Source organism: Pogona vitticeps, chromosome 14, assembly GCF_051106095.1.
Source record: "Pogona vitticeps strain Pit_001003342236 chromosome 14, PviZW2.1, whole genome shotgun sequence".
Taxonomy (NCBI): domain Eukaryota; kingdom Metazoa; phylum Chordata; class Lepidosauria; order Squamata; family Agamidae; genus Pogona; species Pogona vitticeps.
The window spans coordinates 17,154,733-17,176,408 of record NC_135796.1 but is presented as its reverse complement, the minus strand read 5'-3'; the positions used below and the strand labels follow the sequence as shown (position 1 = coordinate 17,176,408).

The window sequence follows — 21,676 nt, the reverse complement described above, 5'->3', positions numbered from 1 at the left end:
ATTCCAAAACTTGTTAATTCAGAAATAGTTTATTTAGCATATTAAAAAGATCTACAGCTGATATAACCCATCCCCTTTAAACCCTGTTTATTGCCTTTTTTTGTTAAACCTTGTAACACCCTGAATCAAGACACACATTCACTCCTTTGCATATCCCATGATGGTTGTCATTCCCTTTTCTTGTACACACCTTAGTAGACCATCACGTTAACAGCAATCATCATTAGAGCAGCGACCACATCCAGGGAGTTGTGGTAGAGGAACTGAGATCCCTTATGCTTTATTTTAGGATTTCAAAAACGTTGGCCAAAAGAAAAAAAATATATATATATACACCTTTGGTTAGAATAGAAAAGGTATTACAGGTAACCTCAGTCTTCTCTTGTCAGTCTATGCATTTGTGATCCCACAACACCAATAGATGATTTGGCAGCTAGTAGGGAGTTTGGCATCCTGAGAATTAGCTACTAGTTTTGAAAAGGAAGTTTCTAGTCCTCATGATTGTTGAGAAAGTAAGCTTAGCAGGGCCTGCATCCTCTAGAGAGAGGAGTGAGCAGGATTCTAGTGGTTAGAAAATAGGATTGGCATTTTTTTTTGTCCAGCTGCCCTGTTTCCCTGAAAATAAGACCTAACCTGAAAATAAACCCTAGTAGGATTTTTCAGGATGCTTGTAATATAAGCCCTACTCCAAAAATAAGCCTGTTAAGTGAAACCCTGCCCTCCACCATTGTGTAGTATTGTGCAGCAACCAGAAGAAGTTAACATGACTGTAAAATAAAACATCCCCTGAAAATAAGCCCTAATTAGTTTTTTTGGAGAAAAAATTAATATAAGACCCTGTCTTGTTTTGGGGGGAAAATGGTACTATTTCAGGCTGAGCCAAGAAGACTGGAATGGTGGGAGTTATAGGCTTTAGGGCTGCTGGGCAAACGAACCCATAAAAGTCATTGCAAAACGAATTTACAAGTCTACAAAGAGGATTGTAGCTAACTTTTGTGTGCTGGCTGCAGAGGACAAGAAGCCCCTTCCTATAGGGTAAGCCTTGAGCCTCCTAGAAATGTTGGCCGGATGACATTTTCTCTGGTTCCGATAGAGGTGTAGGATAAGGCTGGCCACTGCATGGAAGACGAGAGATGAAAGTAGATCGTTGTTCTGTCATTTTTTTACCCCACAAAACAAATGTTAGAGGCTGATCTTTCCGTATCATAAGGAATAGTTTCTTAAAACTGGGGAAAACCCCCCAAGTCTGTTAACATGACTTAACAGCCATCTAGGCTGACGGTGTGCTTCATTTCAAGAAATCTCCACAGCTGTAAATAAGAATTTACGTCCGTGTGTTTAGAAATTTTACACCCCTCTCCTGCATATCTGCTTTATATAGATTTAGAGTTTTATTTGTTTCGTGAAAGATGTGAAGACTCAGAAGCTTTCCTTTTGCCCTCCGTTTTCAGAGCAGGACAATTGTACCCGAAGAAACCAGACTGCCCTCCACCAACGCTGAAGCCAAACAAAATATGTTAGGTTTAGGAAGTGCCACAAGACACCTTTTTTTTGGCGGGGAGGGGTTCCTCCAGATGTTTTCCCAGCAGTTCTAGCTAGTACGGCCAATGATGAGGATCACTGTGGTTCGAATAAGATTCTCTACTCAGGAGGAGGGTGAAAAAGCCTAAAGGCAAGGGGGAAATGGATCACAAGTCCCAGTTGTGTACAATTGAACCTGACAATTACACCTCGGATGGTTGTATGGGGCATCCATAGAGCGCTGTGGCAAAATTCTCACTATACCAGCAACCATTACAGCCTGCAAAACTTCATGATCTAATAATCTTTCCGTCCTGAGGATGCTGATGCAAAGATGAGGCCTATATTTCCAGTTCAGCCTTGGCCACTAGCTGACTGGGCTCTTCAACCGTTTTTCCTGTTGGTATAATACAGTGGTTCCCCAGACACTCTTCAACTGCAACTCCCAGAAGCCTTTGCTCCTAGCTATGCCGGGAAAGGCTTCTGGAAGTTGTAGTCCAAGAACATCTGGGGACCCCAGGGTGGGAATCACTGCTTGAGTTAACTGGTAGAATGGAACAAGATGATGGCTGTTCCGCAAAATGGAGTCAGGTTTGGGCTGGTGGGTGGGACCAGCCCTCGTTATGAACCCGAGATTCTCTAGAGGGCCAAAAATCTTCAAAAGAAAAACAAAATAAAGGCATGCATCTCAAAAACCATACATTGAATGCCAGACGGGAGAGAAATACAAAATAGAAGGCCAGGATCAGTCAATCAGTCCAGGAGCCATGGCTGACGATTGCACGAGGACAAGGAGTGGGAGGCAGTGTCCACTTTCAGTTTTGAACTACAGCTCCCAGAATTCATGCTGGCTACAGCATTCTGGGAGGTGTAGTCCAAAAAAACACAAACCTCCAGTCTCTTAAACTGAAAGAATTGACTCTTATCTGAATCCCCTGCCGGAGGCTGATTGCACGAGGAAAACTCCCGCTCACTGGGAAGAAGAGGTGTTTCCTGCATGTGCCCACTTATCTTTTGGGGAAGCCTGGGTGTCGTTGGTATTAAATGCTGAAATTAAAAACCCCAGGCTGCCTTACGAGAGGTTGACGGTGAACTGAGAGCCAAAGTTGTCTCGCGAACAGCCCTCCTGAGACGAGGTGCCCACTGCTCTAAAGGGGCATCATTTCAACCAACGATTGGCATGCCCAGCTGCACCGGATGGAAGCAATGTGGTTCGAAATTGACTGATTTCTCAAAGGAGGAGGAGAAGGAAGAGATTGTGGTGTGAAGATGATAAATTTTGTTTTTTAAAAAGGGATGAGCATGGAGTTCGGCCGTTGACTTTCACTTCGTATGTCCAAGAATTCAAAGCAAAATGCAAGGCGCCCACACCTACATCATGCTTTTTAGGCACTATAAATAAACAAACCCAGAATGCACAGTCTTGATTCGGAGGTTGATCCAGTTCCACGGTTCCACGCCCGAAACGGGTTCCTTCCGCAAAAGGAAGGCGTTACTTGAATCGCAAACCAAAGTGCCGTTTTGGGGGGGGGGAGTGGTTAGACAAAAAAGGATGGGGTGGGGGAATAATTGTGATCAAGAAGGGCCCTTCCCAAACAAATGTAAAGGAAAGCATCTGTTAACAAAGGAGTGGGCTGGATATAACCCTCCAGGAGTGACATCCGCCTTTTTTGGCATCTAGGAAACGTTCGCTACGTGAAGGTTAATGCAGCAGTCAGTCCAAACAACCCACAAGCTGGTTAAATGAAACACACGGCCAGAAACCTAACAGAGCAGCTACACTGGAGTATAAAAAACAACGCCATTGTTATGGAGCCATGGATCTTGCTTTTCGCCAGAAGTAAACATGGTTAGAAATCCATCATGGCAAGTCGGTTGGGGAAAAGAAAATCAGCAAAAGGGTTGGGGGGGGGAACCGGAGGAGAGCGAAGGCCTTGCCCAGCCCTGCACCAACGTGCGTTCTTCCGTGGTTTCGTGCGCCATTACCGTAGCAACCCCAGGTTCCCCGTCACAGATGCTGCAGGGCCTCCAAGCCTTCCTCGGTGTAGCCATCATCTTTGTTAGAGTTGGCCCAGTCGCCGAAGGAACCATGGAAGGAAGTGTTCCTCTGACTGGATTGCATCCGTTTCTTGTCGCGGGAGAAGAAGCTAAACCTTCCAAACGGGAAACAAAACGAAAATAAACAAAACGCCACACCACACCAGATTACGACCTTGATGCTGACAGGAGGAACTGTTTACAGTGTTCCGGCAATACATCAAGATCTAAACCCAGACGATTATAAAAGGGGACCGAAAAAAATAAATAAATCTGATTATCATCCTCTTAGAACCACAGAGCTGGAAGGGGACCCTGCAGATCATCTAGTCCAGCCCCTGGTCAAGGAGGCACAGCGGGGAATTGAACTCCCAGCTCTCTGGCTCCACAACTAGATACCTAAACGTCTGAGCTATCTCAGATAAGACTCTCTCACTTTAAAAAGTATTACCAAGAGGTGCTACACAGAGCTAGAGATGTCAACTTTCTGAAAATTTCCATTTTTTTTTCTGGGAAAAAGAACAGAGGGAAATGTGTGGTGTGTTTTTTTCCCTGAAAAAAATTGAACTTTCCAGAAAAAAATGGAAATTTTCAGAAAGTTTACATCTCTAGTTCTGTGTAGCACCTCTTTTTTTCTCACACAAAATCAAGACCCATTCCATTGCAATGAAGCTCATTCCCAGGGAAGTAAAGTAAGGATGATAGTCAAGCTGATGTTCCTTTTAGAGACGGCTACAATTAATTCATAGCCAGAACTAAGGGCCCAGAAACCGTCAAGGTCCCAAGCACCAGATTCCCGAAGCACCTAAAAGCTTGAGCCAAATATCTAGGAACTGGACGTGGCAGGAGAAAAAAAAGGACACGGCCCATTTTGGGAATCCTTCATAGTTTCATATGGTTAACTGGTCTATGGAAATGTCGGATGGCCTTTTAACCATGCAAGCGCGTCCACGCTGCCTCTTCTAATACTATTTATTCAGTGTCAATGATACAAATTTGAGTCTTCTCACAAGTCATTCATGTAAAGGGACAGGCTATCTACGCCAGCGTTTGAGGTTTCAACAGCTGATTAGTACAATATGAAGAAATTCCTTCGACAACAAATGAAATAATAGAGGTTTGTTAAAACAAATACAGTTTTGCTGCATTCTACCATTAGGCGCGCTTCCCAAAGCGAGATTAAACTGCATTAGTTATGAGCTTATCTATGTAGGCTATAAATAGGCTTTGTGTCTGAGAAGTACATATACGGGGGCTCCTGTGATTGGCTGAGCATGCCCGTAGTTAACGGAATGTCGAGAAACATTCTAACTTCTGAAGGGAAAGCTCAGGCACAGAATGTCAGAAAACAGCATAAAAGCAATGAAATGTCTATCCAGCTGGAAAGACTTGCAATATTAGACTTGACAGGCAGAAGAATGTGACCTGGAGGAATCACGGAAAGACTGGGCTTTAAACAAGGGGTGGGTAAAGCGTAGGCCTCCAAATGTGATTCAACTACAACTCCCATCATTTTCCACCACCCTCTATATTGTCATCTAGAGTTTGTTAAACTCAACTGACCAAATAATTGCTTCACTTAAGTTAATTGAAGTTAGTGACTCACAGGATGTCCAAATTAGACAAAAAGGACACAAAGGATTTTCTGAGAAAGAAGCAGATACATCATGCAGGAAAGGAGCATTCTGATTGGCCACATAATTTTACTACTTTTTAAAAGATTTTTTTTCCTGATCCCACAGTCAGCCAATGAGAATACAACCGGATTAAAGTGAGGAACAGCACACATGCCATGCATAAACTAGGGGACCAAAACCTCTAGTATTAACCAACTTTAAATGAGAGAGAGAGAGATTTCCTACAAGAGACACAAGTCTTCTTATTGGCTGCAATGTGGGATCGTCCGGGATCAATCCGGCAGCTACCATGGGCATTATGGCTGTAAAAATCCTGGTCGGGAAAGTACAGAAAGAGATAAAAGAGACTTAAGTAAGAAATTAAAGGCATTGGAATACACACAAAGAAGAAAAGGAAATCAAGGCGTCCACGCGAATGAGAGGTGTGGGGGTTAACACAGAGGGTGTATTAATACAAGAGGGAAGAAATTCAGAGACTCTAAAATACTCTAAAGCGTCTTCTGATCAGACTCGGAAGAACGGAGTAAAGTAAATTTAAGAAGATCTTCTAGCCGTTTCCTGAGGAAAAGGAAATCCTCAGAAAGAACTCGTTTCCAAAATGCTTTGGAAAAATAAATAAATAAATCAGATGCCATTGTAAAGGACTACGAGATCTCGGAAGAGCTTCATAAGATCTCAGATCCCATCCCAAATCTTGCCAAGCAGGGTAGAAGAAGGGACAGAGTTGATTTCCGTCTTCCTTTCATGAGGTTTTATTCTGCCTCAGAGTAGAATTCTCCATCATGGCGGAGGGGAGCCCAGGAAAGCTATGGATCTAGGGAGGATCCACTGTGGTTCCCCCCCCCCATCATGACACATCATCCAACACACACACCCTATGCCAAGTCACCTATTCCAGTTTTGAAAAGGTGGGTGGGGGAGGTTTGACAGATTATTTCACCAGTTGCCTAAGGTTGCCTAAGATACGTCTCCCGACTCCCATGTCATGCCGTGGGGCCATCCTTCAGGGTCCTAGACCTCCGTGGGGTCCCACCTCAGTGTCCCCCCTAAGCCAATAATATCTTAAAAGTCAAATAAACCATTATTTTCATCTTGGAGACAAGAGAGAAGGGAAAGTCACAGGGTCCCCTCCGAGCTCAGAACACAACAAAACCCAGGCCAGAAGCCCATTTTAATGTTGTTTTTCTTCCAGATTTGGGGACATCATTTGCCCTGCCCGTCACAAAGAGTGATGTTCTGTTGGAAATCTGGCCCCACCAAAATTGTTCACCCAGATTTAAGACCTTGGAAGGGGGGCGAAAATCCCCGATATTTCATGGGATGTAGTTTCCTGAACTGCAACCTTGAAGATTTTTGAGACTTGTTTATCTTGGGTGCCGATGGTAAATTTCCTTTTATGTTGCATTGACGGGGCCTTGAACAACAGCAGTAATACGCTGTAACATTCTGTTGCAGGTCCCTTGCTGTGAACCGAGGACACACAGCTGAGATCACCCAAGTAGTTGGTTGTTTTTCTTTCTTTCCCCGAGCTAAACACAGCTCCGAGTCATTCCCGGCCAGAGCTGCTGATGGGAGCAGCTATTATTAGGGTCGAAAAAACAATGCACACAGTTATCCTTCTCCTCTGCTGCCTTTCTGCACTTCTGCCGCCTGCTTGGCTGGGCTGCGTCACATCAAGCAACACACAGACACACACACACACACAGACACAGACACACACACGGGCTTTTGTCTGTCTCCTGTTTTAAAACCAATGCTGATCATCAGATCAGCAACAAATGAGCGAGGCAGCCTTCAGTACAAAAGACCTCTTTCAGCCCCTCTGGACAAAACGATATACACAAAAGAGCTTGGCTTTAAAAAAAGAAACAAACCAACAAGCCATTCCTGCCTGAGAAGTGATTTTTTAAAATACAGTGGTGCCCCGCATAGCGACGTTAATCCTTTCCGGATTAATCGTTGCTATGCAAAAGCATCACTAAACGGATCGAAAAACCCCATAGGAACACATTAAACTTAGTTTAATGCGTTCCTATGGGGCCCAAACTCACCGTTCAGCGAAGTTCCTCCATAGCGCCGCCATTTTCGCGCCCTCGGTAAGCAAGGGCAGGGCGCGAAAACACTTGCGGCGGCCATTTTGGGCACTCGGCGGCCATTTTGGAACCGCCGATCAGCTGTTGTAAAAACATCGCAATGCGAAGATCGGTAAGCGAAACGCTTACCGATCATCGCAATGCAAGTTTTTCCCTATCTAAACATCACAATGCGATTGCTTTTGCGATCGCAAAAGCGACATCGCTATGCAGATTTGTTAAACGGTGCGCTCGTTAAGCGAGGCACCACTGTAATGTCTTTTTACTTTTAAGCGATATCTTTGTTGATGATAGGTACACAGTCTCTTTAATTATCATCATGTGCAGTCAAGTCAATTCTGACTTATGCTGATCCTTTTCAGGTTTTTCTAGGTAAACATATGGGGTGGCTTATCCTTCCCATCTTCTGGGGGCACCTCTGAGACTGTATGAAGCTTGGCCAAGGCTACCCAGGCTGGCTCTTCTCTCACAAGAGGCACGAGTGGAGGAATCGAACTCCCAACCTCTGGCTCTGCAGCCAGTTGCCTTAACCACTGAGCTATCCAGCCAACTGCAGTCTCCTTATTACCTCTCCCATAAACAACTGAGGTTCCAGAGTGTGTGTATGTGGAATTTGCATCAGACAAATCGCTCATCGCTTCTGTAACTCCATAGTTTTGGAAGTCTGGTAATTACCTGCAGGAAAGGTACCTTTCAATTAGAAATTAAAACTGAACCATTAATTAAAGAATAAAATAAGGCTGCCACCCTTAGCCTCTTTACTTCTAGGCTTAATACTATTAAAAAAAAACATATGAGAGAAGGATAATTTTGGTTGCCACTACAGTGAATGACACTGCAATTTTGTTTCTAGATATGAAACATTTGGGATAAATCTCGTGTTTTCTGTGCCTCCAGAGGCACTACACCCTCAAGGATGTCTGCTGAATTCCAAGAAGTCTGAATTCTGAGAAGACCTACATCTAGATGGACATTTGTGGCAGCTGATGGAGGGGCAGGAATATAATTTTGGAATGCAACAAGATGATCCTTAAACAATATGTTTAAAAGGTGGGTTTTGTGGCTTTAATGGTCAAAGTATGGTTTAAAAAAAGGGGGGAAGCATCATTATGTATCAGAGACTTTAAAGAAAGCATTGGTACTTAAGAAAAACTCTCCAGATTAAAACACCCCTTTGAAAGAGATAAAGACATTACTTACAGCCGTTTGATTCCGGATTCTTGCTGAGTGGGTGGTTTGGAATTAATTATGGTTGTAGGCTGGGAAGACTTTGTTTCTTCATCAGCCTCATCACTTGAAAAAATAGATAAATAAAAGGAAGTCACACACGGACAAATTATAGTATCCAGTCTTCTCACCAAACAGTAACATTCCACCTTTCTATCTGTCTTCATCTCTCACACCAGACTGGAGAATAACATGCACTTATAAAATACAGAAAAGTGTGGAGTAAAATCTCTAGCCAAAGAATTTGAGGGACAAGGAGTGAGAACTGAACATTGCAACATTGCTAGGGTTTCTGCCCCTTGGTTAATTTAAAAACAGTGCTGATTAACTGAAAACTGAACCTGGCCTCTGAACCAAGAGATCGGCCGCCCATTGTGTTCTGACCTTAGTAAAGTTACTTTTATTTGGGGGGAAATAAACTCAGCCAGCAGGATGGCCAACCTGACGAATTCTGGAAATTGCAGTCCAAAAGAGTAACTTTCCCAAGATCTGATCCTGCATCCACTGCACCTCTTCCAACCCCACTGAACACAGCTTTCCCCTTGGTTTAAGCGGGTGATAAGCAGGAGAAATTAGAACAAACCTTTTGTAATAAAGAAGCTCTTCTTGAAGCAAAAACACTTTAGATTTCAGTTCGTTTCTCTCGTGCAAAACATCCCGCAACTCTTGCAAGGTAAACCTAGGGCGATTTGGATCCTTCAAATCCATGGCTGTTTTCTCCATTTCCGAGACATAATCATCGCTGTTCGTTTCTTCCACCTAGAAGACCAAACAGAAGACCAAGTTAGCATTCTGGTTTCGGAGTCTTGCACCAAAAAGGTTAATTTTGACTTTAAAAACAAACTTATTTCTAGTTATTTGGAAGTCAACCACCTAACCACCCAGAGTTTTAAGAAAAGGTTTAAAACTTGAAACCAAGAAAAATACAGTGGTGCCCCGCATGATGACGACCCCGCAGAACGACAAAACCGCATGACGATGCCTTTTTGCGATCGCTATAGCGATTCGCAAAACAGGCATTTCAATGGGGGAATTCTGTTTGACAACAACTTGGTCCGTGCTTTGCGGACCGTTTAATTGCAAAACGATGATCTGGAAAGCAAAAAAAAAATAAAAAAAAAATCAACCAGTGGTTTTAAAAGAATGTCATGCCTTTACTGAATATGTGATTGACAACAGATGCAGAAGAATGATCGACAGGGAGAAGAAAAGCATAAGAAATTATACTGTCCTCCAAGGTGAACATAATTCCTCAGAAGCCAGTAGGTTCTTACAAGCTAAAGTATTTTATTAACCCTCTGTAGGACCAAACAGAACAGTCACAATATAATACATCCACCTGCTTCAACATGGCGGCGGGGAGGAGAGAGCCTGATTACTTTCTCAGTTAGAAATGTGTATGGAAGGAGCTTTTTCAGACTCGGAAGACATGATGTGGCCAGCTTCTGGACCAAAGATTAAATCTAGCATGACTAGAAAGGCAGACAGCAGCGTAGAATAGTGGAAAAAATGATATATTCCATAGCCTGCTCTTTGGATGAAGCTAAGCTTGCTGGACGATTCATATTTCTTCATCCTCAGAAGGAACTGGTTTTCTCTCCCTTGCCCAATAAGCTTTAAGTCAGCTAAGGATCAAAAAAAGATGCAGGCCAGGGCTTGCAGGACTAGCTACCCAGAGCATGTGGCCGTCTCGTCTCACCGCTTAGTCTGTAATTATGATCTGAGCTTTTCTTTAGAAGAGGAAGCTGGGAGTGGCTTTAATGGCAGAAGAGGCATCATCCTTGCCCTAAAAGCGGGCAAGCTCCAAAAAGAGCGAAGAGAAAGCAAACATGATTTCTTTCTGCAGGCGAACGGACACGCAGTTCTTGGCAACTGGCCCACGGCAGAAAACCACGTCTCTTTCCGCCAGGATGAATGAACTGCATGCAAACTCCATTCAGTTTCTTAAGAAAACGAAGAATTTATTTCCTTAGGCGAGGACTTCAACACATCCCATCAAAGGGTAGCATTTCGAGATCTGATTTGGAGATGAGAAAGAACGTAGGCGGCTTCCTTCAGTTACTAGCATTATTAAAAGAGGCATTTTAAAAAAAAAAAAAAACCCGAAGTGGTACGTTTTGGGCTTGATTGAGATGCTGATGACTTGGGCCTGTCCATGATTTGCAGGGAGGATGCTGTCTATCGCCTGAGCTTTCTACTCGACAGCTGAAACAAACAGCACAAATGTTTATTATTTATTTATAGATTGTGTGCCTCACTTTACTGCTAGAACTCCTCTCTGGGCGGCTGACATCATAATTTGAAAATGGCAAGAGGCTGCCTGTCCTCAAGATTACAATCTAAAAAGGCACAGCACTGAAGGAAGGAGGGAGGGGGAAAAAAACTCAGCCCAAGTTCTTAATTAAATAAGACTTTTGGAGGATAACCATGTTCAAGTGAAAGCAAAGAAGATGAAGTTTTATTCACGTTTGAGGGCTGAAGCCGACTTCATCGGTTACGTCTGATGAGCAAGGTGGCCGTTTACAAATGCTGACGCCAAAATAAACTGGTTAGTCTTGAAGACGCCACAGAATTAAATGTTAATTTAACGAGGTTCCTCCAAGTGGAGCACTGTCGGAAAAGGTGTAAGCTGAAGAAACACAAAGTGGCGTGCAACACCACCTCATGGTTTAGCGTGATCGGCATCTGGACTCAAAATGATCATGCCCTTCAGCCTCTGGTAGGAGGAGAAAAAGAAAAAAAAGAAAGAAAGTCGTAGAAGCTGGACCTGAGGAAGCAGAAGGAACAATAAAGAAATCCATGCAGTTTGTGTCTCTCTATATGACTTTTTTCCACCTCAGACCCTGCTACTATGTTGGGTTTTCAGAGTCTATGGTGCTGGTTTTGCTTTCCTCAGTCAGGGGCTTGAGTTTGCTGATCACATCCATCCGAGTTCCCTGCCAAACGTGGAGGCTCAGACATAAACAAGACAGGCAGGCCGGGATTCCCAGCCTTCCTAACCTCTGGAGTGACGCCGGGGATTGACGATATCAAATGGCTCCCATCTTTGAAAAATAGAATTGAGTTACACAAGGTGGGGGCGGCGGAAGAGGGAAGGACGAGACGCCAAGGGACATGCTCCAGATTATTTTCTGAGTGGCAGCCAAAGAGGCTCTCCAAATAGATCCAGTGTGGCTTGCCTCTGTGTGTCTGTGTTGCATTCAAATAAAACAGGTTCTCTGTACAAGTAATTCAATTTATAGCTCAGTGGTTTACGTCTCTGGTTGTGGAGCCAGAGATGGGGAGTTCGATTTCCCCCACTGGGCCTCCAAGCCGAAAAGCCACCCTGGGTCGCCTTGGGCCAGCTGCACAGTCCCAGGGATCCCACCCAGAAGAAGGGGACGGTCAACCACTTCTGTGTATTCTACCTAGAAAACCCTGTGTTTGACTGGACAGCGCATGACGATGATGAGAGTGACAGTAGTAAAAATCTAAATAATTCACAGCGTCTTGCATAGGTTTGATATACCAGAACTTGGCAACTGTGCTTCTATTTTTTTGAGGCATTGGGGCGGGGGGGGGGAGCGACCACTCCTAGACATCCCCAGCAAGTTGAATCTCTTCCTCTTATCCAGGCCTACCTCACAGGGTCATTTGGAGGATAAAGAGGGTAGAAGCAGGACCAGCTATATCATCTTGAGCTCATAGAAAAGAAGGTGGGGTGAACACGGGACCCATAAATGAATAACAACAAATGAAACAGAGAGTTAAAATATATATACCTATATGGAGTCTTCCATATATATGAGTGTGTATGTTCTCCATATACAGTGGTGCCTCGCATAACGAGCGCACCGTTTAGCGACGAATCCGCATAGCGATCTATTTTTTTAAATCGCTAATGCGATCGCATTGCGATGTTTTAATGGGCAAAACATCGCATTGCGATGATCAGTAAGTGTTTCGCTTACCAATCTTTGCATTGCGATGTTTTTTAAAGAGCTGATCGGCGGTTTCAAAATGGCTGCCGGGTGCCCAAAATGGCTGCCGCAACCATTTTCGCGCAGTTTCCTCGCTTACCGAGGGCATGAAAATGGCGGCGCTATAGAGGATCTTCGCTGAACTGTGAGTTTGGGCCCCATAGGAACGCTTTAAACAAAGTTTAATGCGTTCATATGGGTTTTTCCATTCTGTTTAGCGATGTTTTCACATAGTGACGATTAATCCGGAACGGATTAACGTCGCTATGCGGGGCACCACTGTATGTATATATATATATGTGTATATATGGAGAACACAGCTGCATGTACCTGGACTTCTTCTCCGTTTTGACTTGGTGGACCCTGCCGCTTCTCTCTGAGTTTCCCCAGCTCAGCCCGAAGCGCTGCCATCTCCTGCTCCTTGGTTTGTAGATATGCCTCCAGCTCTACTTTCTGCTCGATCAAGGCTTTCCCTTGAGCTTCCACTACAGTGATTCTGTGCCGCAGGTCGTGGTTGATTTTTATTAACCTGTTTTGCTGCTGCTGAAGCTGCATGAGAAAAAAAAAGTCAGAAAGGGGGCAAGGAAGGGGTCAGCCATCTCTGTTCAATGACCAAAGGTGTGCTTTATAAAGGCAGAACCACAATGAAGGCAAACCACAATGAAGGCAAGAAGGAGATAAACGGGTGGATAGGTTAGCTACAAACATCTCTACATTTCAGGATTTTTTAAAGTTATTCTATTTATGCACTGCAGCCCAAACTTTGCAGAATCTCCTAACACTCTTACTTGCTTAATATGTATTGGTGAAATCAGTTAATAAAGAGAAATTATTTCCTTTAAGGATTGCCTTACAAATTCAAGCATAATGTCCATCTTGTGCCCCAGAAAACTTCACCAGCATCTACTGTTACAAACACCCTTGAGCTGGCAAAAAATACTGTTTTTTTTCCCGGCAGTTGTTTTAATGTTTCCCAGAATTCCTGGGAATTCTGTGTACTGGAGTCTTAAAAAAGCAACTTCTCCAGAGCTAGCCATCCTTGGTTATCTGCTTCTAATATCTGGTACTCTGAGATATACTGCTTCTAAATATGGGAGCTCCATCCTCTACCAAATGCCACTAAGGAGAACTGTTCTTGAAAACTCCTGTACTACACTTAGTTATCATGGGTTAGTCACCATCTCTCAGCCTGATCTACCTCACAGGGTTGTTGTACACATAAAACAGGAATGGGAGAGCCAAGCCCATTGCTTTGGGCCCAGTGGATGATATAAAGCAGCATATAAGTATAGAAATAAAGCAGCATATAGCAACAAATACATAGATATTGTAATGGCTCAAAGCCCGTGATGTAAATGTAGCCCTTATGCATTTGTTGTTATGGCCAGTATATAGTTATAGGAATTAGCCCATAACCTTAAAAATGACTTCACGTTACTTCAGAATTTTTCCCAAAGAGGAAAGAGAGGGAAGAAAACAAGGCACGTACAGCTTCCACGTCTTCATTTTTAAGTCCAAGCTCTTTGTCCTTTGCTCTGATTTCATCCCTTTGTTTATCCACCACTTCCTTCAGCTTTTTCATCACTTGCCTTTCCCTTTCTGACATTCCTGGAATTAAAACATAAAATAAAAGAAAAATACAAAGAAAAAGAGAGAGAGAAACAGCCAGGGTCAGCAAGCAGGGGCGGCTTCATTTCTCCTGTGAAGGAGCGCTCTTGACAACACCGTGTTTGTGACCATATTTTTTTTCTGGCTGGGCTCCTAAATTTTGGCTCAAATGCTTGCCAGGCATAAATTCACCATGTTAATACTCGTTCACCTGGAAGTCATGAGGAACCTCCAGCCCTCCAAATGCAAGCCCACATTAGAGGAAGGGTGGAGAATGATGGAAGTTGTAGTCAACCCCTGGGTACTTCAGAAAACGCCTAGACTGCTGAAGATGTAGGAGCCTTTTTTTTAAAAAAAGGTGGCAACCCAACACATATGGAATGCATTCAAATATGTTTCAGGCAAAGAAGCTGTACACACTTGCTAAAAAATTCTGCCAGCTGAGGAGGCCTGTGTGGTGAAACACAATTCCTCGTACTAAGCAAAGCGTCCTTAAATTTACTCAGAATTAAAAGACTGAAACAGACCAAAGAATTTGTGTTTGTTTTTTAAATAAAGAAATAAAGATCCCTTTCCATAACTAAGAAGATAAAAAGACAATACAAGCAAGTTGCCCAAACCTGAAGTTGCCAACGGTGTCAAGGAGACAGGGTTCATCATCTCAAAAGTAAAAGATTTTCTTTGATTCTTTTAACAAGATGAAGGTGTGGTGGCTGCAAAGGGCTCTCTAAACCAGGTGTGCGAAAGCGGACCTGACTCCTCCCATCCCAAAAAAAGGTTACCTGCCTTCGTAGGATTCCTGGAGGATAGCAAACCACTTTTATTTTTGAAGCCCAGCACCTTCTTCATTTTCTGGTGTGTGACTCCTTGAGATTCCTCTTAAGCTTGTTTGGTCTACTTCCTTCCGTGACCAAAGCCCTTAGCCTGCCTGGCTTGATGATCCTGACTCATATTTACTTTCAGAACTTTGTTAAACAGAAAAAGGCAAAGCAGCCAGTACTGTGTATATGTACTAGCATTTGGGAAATCTAAGGGTTCATCTCCACTCAGATGGTAAACTTTGGCTAGTGGCTTCCTCTCAGCCTGGCCTACCTCACCAGGCTGTTGTCATGACTCTAAATCATGAATTTGAAATTTATTGGGACTTGTAGACTGAGAAGATACTGGCTGGATAGCTTAGTGGTTTCTGTCTCTGGCTGAGGAGTCAAAGGTTGGGAGTTCGATTCGTCTAGATGGGCAGTATAAAAGCCAAATAAATAAATAAAATGAACTTGTGACTGCCGAGAATAATTCCTCTCTGCTCCCAACTCCTCCAGAGTCAATCTGCACCTGCTACACCCCCGCTGCTTTGCCACGAAGGCTATTTTCGCACAAACCAATACGTTCTATGTGAAAGATGAAGCCGGCAGGTCAGCGCCGTAGGTGGTAGTCGGAGTTTAAGAAATCAAAAACAGGTGATGAAACACAAATCCCATCAGGACATCATCCACAGAATCCTCCTTAATATAACAAGAATAATCTAATAATAATAGAGTCTTAGGTTTTTGGTTACAACTTGTATCCATTATATAAATACCAGTCATTGTTTTTTTTATAATTTTGATTGACTGTGTCTGGTATTTTTGAATCATCATCGCCATCATCATCAGCTTTGTTGTTTTTATTAGAGATAATTCTGTGGATGAGTTCGAGAGACTGGCCCCATTCCCTACCACCCACCCCCTTGTCAACCCTGTGACTCTTCCATTCTGCTTTTCCTTCTGTTATCTTCCAGACATTTTGGGAACTATGACTCCCAGAATCCCCCAGGGGCCATGCTGATGGGAGGATACTGGGTGGTGTAATCCCACAACAGAACATTCCCAAACTCTGCTTTCTGCCTCTAAGGCGGGGAACCTTCATGGCGGTCAGATACCTGCACGGCCGACCGGCCCACTCACCTTCATGCTTCTGAAACTCTTCCTCCGACAGGTTGAGGTCCTTGTGGGAGAGGTTGGTCATCAGCTGCTTGTTCTCCTCCTGCAGCTGCGCAATTTGTGTGAGGAGATCTTGGGCCTCCCCTCGCCAGACGTCCTCCACCAGCTCCAGCTCCTTAAGGAACAGGAAAGCAGAAAGTGACTCTTTGCATTCTGCATGCGATAGCTCAGTGGTTTACCGTACATGTTTAACTGCGAAGCCAGAAGTTGGGAGTTCGAATTCCCCCACAGGGCCTCCTTTACAGGGGCTGGACTGGATGATCCATCGGGTCCCTTCCACCCCTGCAGTTCTCAAAGGATGATGATAATGATGACCAGATGCAGAGCTTGGAAATGTTACTTTCTGGGTTCACACCCAACACAATCGTGGAAGTCAAGAAGCATGGATACTGTATTAAGGACATAGGAAAGCCGCCTTTAAGGAGCCACACAATTCCCAGCTACACAACACAGTTAACAGCAGTTTAATTGCACTTTAACTGCCCTGGTTCTATGCAAGGGGATGCTGGGATTTGTAGTTTGATGACGGGCTTATTTTTCTCTGCCAAGGATCTGCTCTGCATCCCCCACAGTGAAGAAATCTAGGTTTCTCACCAAAGTCTACCTCCGAGCGTTCTGTATTTCCCTGTCCATTCAAATGGCAATCAAACTGCTATAGCTTTGTGTGTGTGTGTGTGAGAGAGAGAGAGAGAGAGAGAGAGAGAAAGGGGAGGGAGGCAAGAAGGCTGGCATCCTTGGCCAATTAAATCAACCAGCAAAACCCATCACTTGTGGGTCTCTGCTGCTCTTAAAGGCGCAGGAGCACATAGCACAGCAATCAGTTGGCAACTCTGCCTGGCAAACATCCTTATTGCCAGTAGTTCATCCGATGAAAAAAAGTTGGACAATAGAGCACCCTTCCCATAATGCTCAATATGAAATGCTCGTGTGTTCTGGGATGATATTCCTAAATTTCCCCCCTTTTTTGGGGTGGGGGGGGTCAGATTTCCTGCCTCCTGAACAGATTCACTCCCCCCCCTCTCCTTCCACCCCACTCTATTTCTTCCTGCCTTTGGTTTCAAAACTAAGGAGCTAAAAGGAATTGAAACAGTCTCCTTTTTTTTTGCAGTGCTGGCTGCGGAGGGGTGGGGGGAAACCACGTGAAAACATGTCAGACTAGGGATAAGGAAGGGCCATCTTCCTCTGCACGAACATACACAAAGCATATCATCCTCATCATCCTGTCCTAAGCCTGGAAATGATTCATAGAGCCGATGAATCGAGTGCCCTGCCCCATTTCAAACCCTGGCAAAACTTTCACCGTGGAGGTTTACTCTTTGGCTCTCTAACTCCTAGACTTGCTGGCTGAGATGCTAGACAGTTGTACAGCACCACGTTAATTTCACCCCCTGTTTCTCCGGTTTGGGCTTAAAATAAATCTAGCACGAGCCTTCACCCCCTTTTTATAGGGAGCCCAATGGCTGCAATGTTAAATTTAGCCATGTTTTTTCTAAGGATGGAGGGAGGGCCAAATTAACGAGGTTAACACAAGACTGTTAACCCACCCCACCCCGGATTGAGCTGAATTTAACACCCTGATCCTCATTCCAGAGGCTTCAATTACTGTGTGTCCTCTTGGAACAGCCACCCATTCACAACCTGATTATTGTTACACAATAAATGTATTTTGAGCAGGGAAGGAGAAGTGAGTCAAGGGGCTGCGATTTTTCCAGGCGCTGTTGACAAGCTCTTAGTCTCCCGTTGCCCCTTCTCTTGTGCAGCCTAATCAGAGGCTCACGTCAGTTCAGAGTATAATTCCACTAGGAGAGCTAAACCTAGCAGTGCTGACCCAAAATATTTTGCTGCCTGAAGTCAAAGCAGCACGCAAATCAAGATGCATAAAATTAGCATCCCAAGCTAGAGACGTTATTTTGGCTTCATCTCACAACCTCCTCTCTCCCCTCCCCAGGATTAAAAAAAAAACATTGCTTGGAGAAATTACTTTTTCAGACTACCACTCCCAGTTGTTCTTTGGACTACAAGTGGCAGTATCAGATGAAGCATACTGGGAATTGTAGTCCAGAAGTGGAATGTTTCCAAACTCTGGTGTAAATAAATGTTCGAACCCTACATCATTGACCACATCCCTCTGCCTTATGGGTAAGCCTCAACGCATGGAATTTAGAAACCAGGAAGCTTTGGATCTTAAATCCAAGGCCGAGAAAAAGCCCCAGAGCATGTCAAAATGAAGAAATAAGCAGAAAGCGCCTGTGCACGAGTGCAGAGAACTAAACCAGAATAGTAAAATAATGTGGGCGGTTTGATGACTGTGAATCAAATCTCTACGCAGCTTACAAAGCGGCCTTGAATCACCTCTCGGCATCATCCACTTCACAGGTTTCTTGTGAATGAATGAATGGGAGTCACACCAAATGTAGACTTTGTGCTTATTTGGGAAAAGATGGCATATAAACATAATCAATGATAAAATGTTGCATTTATTTATCAGGGTATTTGGAATAAGAATGAGAAAGGTCTTTTGTTTCAAAGGGAACAGAGCCTCTAGGAACACCCAGTTTTCGATTTTATTTATTTTGAGGCTATACACACTTCGGATAGCTCTCACTGGAGATTGACAGCAAACAGGCGGGCTGCCAAGACATTTTTTAAAATGCCAAATCATGCTAACACAATAGTCTGCTGAAGCCCTCCAGCCAGATTAAGAGTGTTGAAGATTGATACCCTGCCTAAGTATTCATCACTGATGATGGACAGGCCTTTTGCTCATCATCAGAAGCACCTCTTTTTCTAGAAACAAATCTCCATTCTGGAAAATAATGTTAAGGGGCAGAACCTCAAAACGCCTGCTTATGATTCTTGGTGCTGGAGAAGAAAGCTGGAATATAAATGTAACAAAACAAAACAAGAATAAAATACTGTACTATATTTGTTGCATTTCTACACTGTCGGGTCTATTTTGAGCAGTAGGTGGAATTCCACCATGGCATGACCCAAATGTTCCCATATAAATAAATCCACTCAGATTATTTTCCCTTTCTGTAGAAAGGGGTTCCTGGTAGCTTGAAATCTGCCTCTCTCTTGGGACATTTCCCCCTATTAATCCCAAATTTTGCACAAGGTGGCACAGCGCTGCTTGTATACCGCTGCACAGCGCTTCAAGCACTCTCTGGGCGGTTTACAAGTTAGTTATGCAGGCTACACATTGCCCCCAGCCCCAGCGAGCTGGGTCCTCATTTGACTGACCTCGGAAGGATGGAAGGCTGAGTGAACCTCGAGTGGGCTACCTGGGATCGAACCCCGGGCTGTGAGCACAGTTTCGGCTGCAGGACAGCGGTTTTAACCACTGCGCCACGAGGTGCACTTTGGAAAGCCAAATTGTAAAAGATCACAATATTTTAAAAAAGCATTAGACAAATATCATACGCATTCAAACTGCTGGATAGCTCAGCGGTTGTGGTCTCCGGCTGTGGAGCCACAAGGTTGGGAGTTCGAATCCTCCCCAGAGCCTCATTGAGAGGGGCTGGACTCCATGACCCCTAGGGTCCCCTCCAGCTCGGCGTGGATGATGATGAGGATGCAGGAATGGAAATTGGGGACCCCAACCCCCTCTCCGTCCGGTGTCCCCCCCATCCTCCCTCTCCAGCCTCTCCCTCTCCCTCCCACCTTCTGGTGCTTGCGCTCCTTCTCGATGCGATCCGCCCGCTCGAGGCGCAGCCGGTCCAGCTCGAGGCGCAGCTCCTCCACCTCCGGGGCGATGTGGTTGCGGCTGACCAGCACCTCCAGGATCTCCAGCACCCGGACCACTTTGGGCAGGAGGCGGGCGACGGCCTCGCCGCCGTGCTGGTCGATCAGGCGCTCGAACTCGTGGCCCACCAGCGAGGCCAGGTCGTAGACGTCCATCACCGTCAGCTCGGCCACGTTCTTCTCCAGGACCGACAAGGACGAGGAGGAGGATGACCCGCCGCCGCCGCCGCCCTCCATGCTGGCTCCCCGTTCCAGGATCGCCTCCTCCCCGGATCTGGCGCAGGAGCCCCGCCGAGCCTCCCGCATAGGCGACCCTCCTCACCCTCCTCCTCGGGTCCCCTTGGCCGCCTCTTTCTCCTGTTGCTGATGATGCCCTTTGGAGAGGAGGATCATCCGCTTTCTCTCTCCCCCCACCACCACCCTTTTCAAACCAAAGCAGCAGGATCGGTCCGTGGAAAACCAGCCGTGGATGGAGAGAGAGAGGAGACAGGCGCGCGTCCCCCGGAGGGGATCGGGAAGGCGATCAAATCCGGATCTGTCTTCTTGGGAAACAAAATAGCCACCGACCAGCCTGGAAAGACTTGGCCAACTTCTTTTCTTTTTTTCCTTTCTTGTTTATTTCCTCTAGAGGCGAGAGGCGCCCTTGGCTACAATGCCCCAGGGATCGCGCGCACTGGCGCCGGGCATCTCCGGGCCAAGAGCCGAGGAAGGCCAGGCGAGAGAGAAAGAAAAAATAAATAAAGAAAAAAAAAAGGGGGGGAGGCAGGGAAGGCAGGGAATAGCAGCCGCTTCGCCCTCCCTTTCCTCCCGATCCCCAAACCCCACCTCCCGGCTTTCTCCTCCTCCTCCCTGGAGCTGCTGGGCAGGCGAAGTGGAGCCACCGCCAGCCGGGATGGGAGATTGCAAAAGGGACAGTACAGTATATAAAAATAATGAGGAACCCGGTTGGATCTGGAAGCTGGCCTCCCAAAAAAAAAAAAAAAAAAAAAGTAACTTGTCCAAGCGCTGAGAGGGTTGGATGCCTGCCCAGAAGCATCCAACCCTCTGGGGCAGGATCCCTAAAAGGACATTTTAAAAGGCAAGGTCTCGCTCCCAACTTTCCGGCTAGCCGTGGCAGAGTTTGGGGTGCTCCATGATAAATCACAGTGGGTGCATGTCCTAGGGAAACACACTTGTTGGTCTCAGAGAGACAGGAGGCCGGTTGTTCTGGAATTGAGAGCTGTGTGCTACTCAAAGAGGCCTTTTTATTTGGGAAAGGTAACCATGGACCCAAACATCGCCTCCTGAAAAAGGGGCTCCTTTTTTTTAACCCCGCAGCTTGGGATCAGATACACACAGTGAGAGTTGTTTTTGAATGGAGCACATGCTCCTCCAAGCGGAATGAGTGAATTTCCCTTGTATATACGGCCTGGAGGCATCGGAACTACAGTAATTGAATGACATGGTTGAGCAGGCAACATAAACAGGCCAGTGTGTCTCTTTCATAAAAAATAAAAATAAGAACATGTTATTTGAGATTATCCAGCCCAAAGATGGCTGGTCTGTCTGTTACAAAAGGTAGTTTTCCCAAGTAAATACTGTACCTTCAACAGGATAAGGAAGCTGTCTCTCCATCGAGAGCGTAAAAGCTGGAATTTTCATCCCATCTCTTTTCAGCATTTGAGGTCACTTGAGGATAGGAGCTTTTTAAAAAAAAACAGTACGATAAATGAATTCCTAGAGAGCCCAGCCAGAAAATTTAATTAAAGGTTCATTTTTATTTTATATTTTAAAAAGGAGAATAAGAATATTCAACTTAGGGCTGCTGCAAAAGGGCCCTTTCTTTCTGAGAGTGTTACTTCTGGGAGTCGGAACCTAGATCCTGACAAAGTGGA

At 44.9% G+C, this 21,676-nt stretch overlaps 1 protein-coding gene across 3 annotated transcripts; it reads right to left on the bottom strand.

The window, feature by feature from the left end:
- Positions 1-10: 10 nt before the first annotated feature.
- Positions 11-20,255, bottom strand: RILPL1 (Rab interacting lysosomal protein like 1). Of its 3 annotated transcripts, XM_072983224.2 has the most exons (8): positions 19,722-20,255; positions 16,023-16,173; positions 13,964-14,082; positions 12,805-13,023; positions 9,099-9,274; positions 8,489-8,581; positions 5,421-5,508; positions 3,186-3,674 (listed from the first exon to the last, which is right to left on the bottom strand). In XM_072983224.2, exons 1-8 carry the CDS (start codon positions 20,106-20,108, stop codon positions 3,669-3,671), a joined length of 1,239 nt encoding a protein of 412 aa, XP_072839325.2. In that variant the 5' UTR covers positions 20,109-20,255; the 3' UTR covers positions 3,186-3,668. The 3 variants fall into 3 exon arrangements, with proteins under 3 accessions (XP_072839324.2, XP_072839326.2, XP_072839325.2); XM_072983223.2 differs by lacking the exon at positions 5,421-5,508 and having other exon boundaries at positions 11-3,674; XM_072983225.2 differs by lacking the exons at positions 5,421-5,508; positions 16,023-16,173; positions 19,722-20,255 and adding an exon at positions 14,703-14,809 and having other exon boundaries at positions 11-3,674.
- Between the last annotated feature and the right edge of the window lie 1,421 nt (positions 20,256-21,676).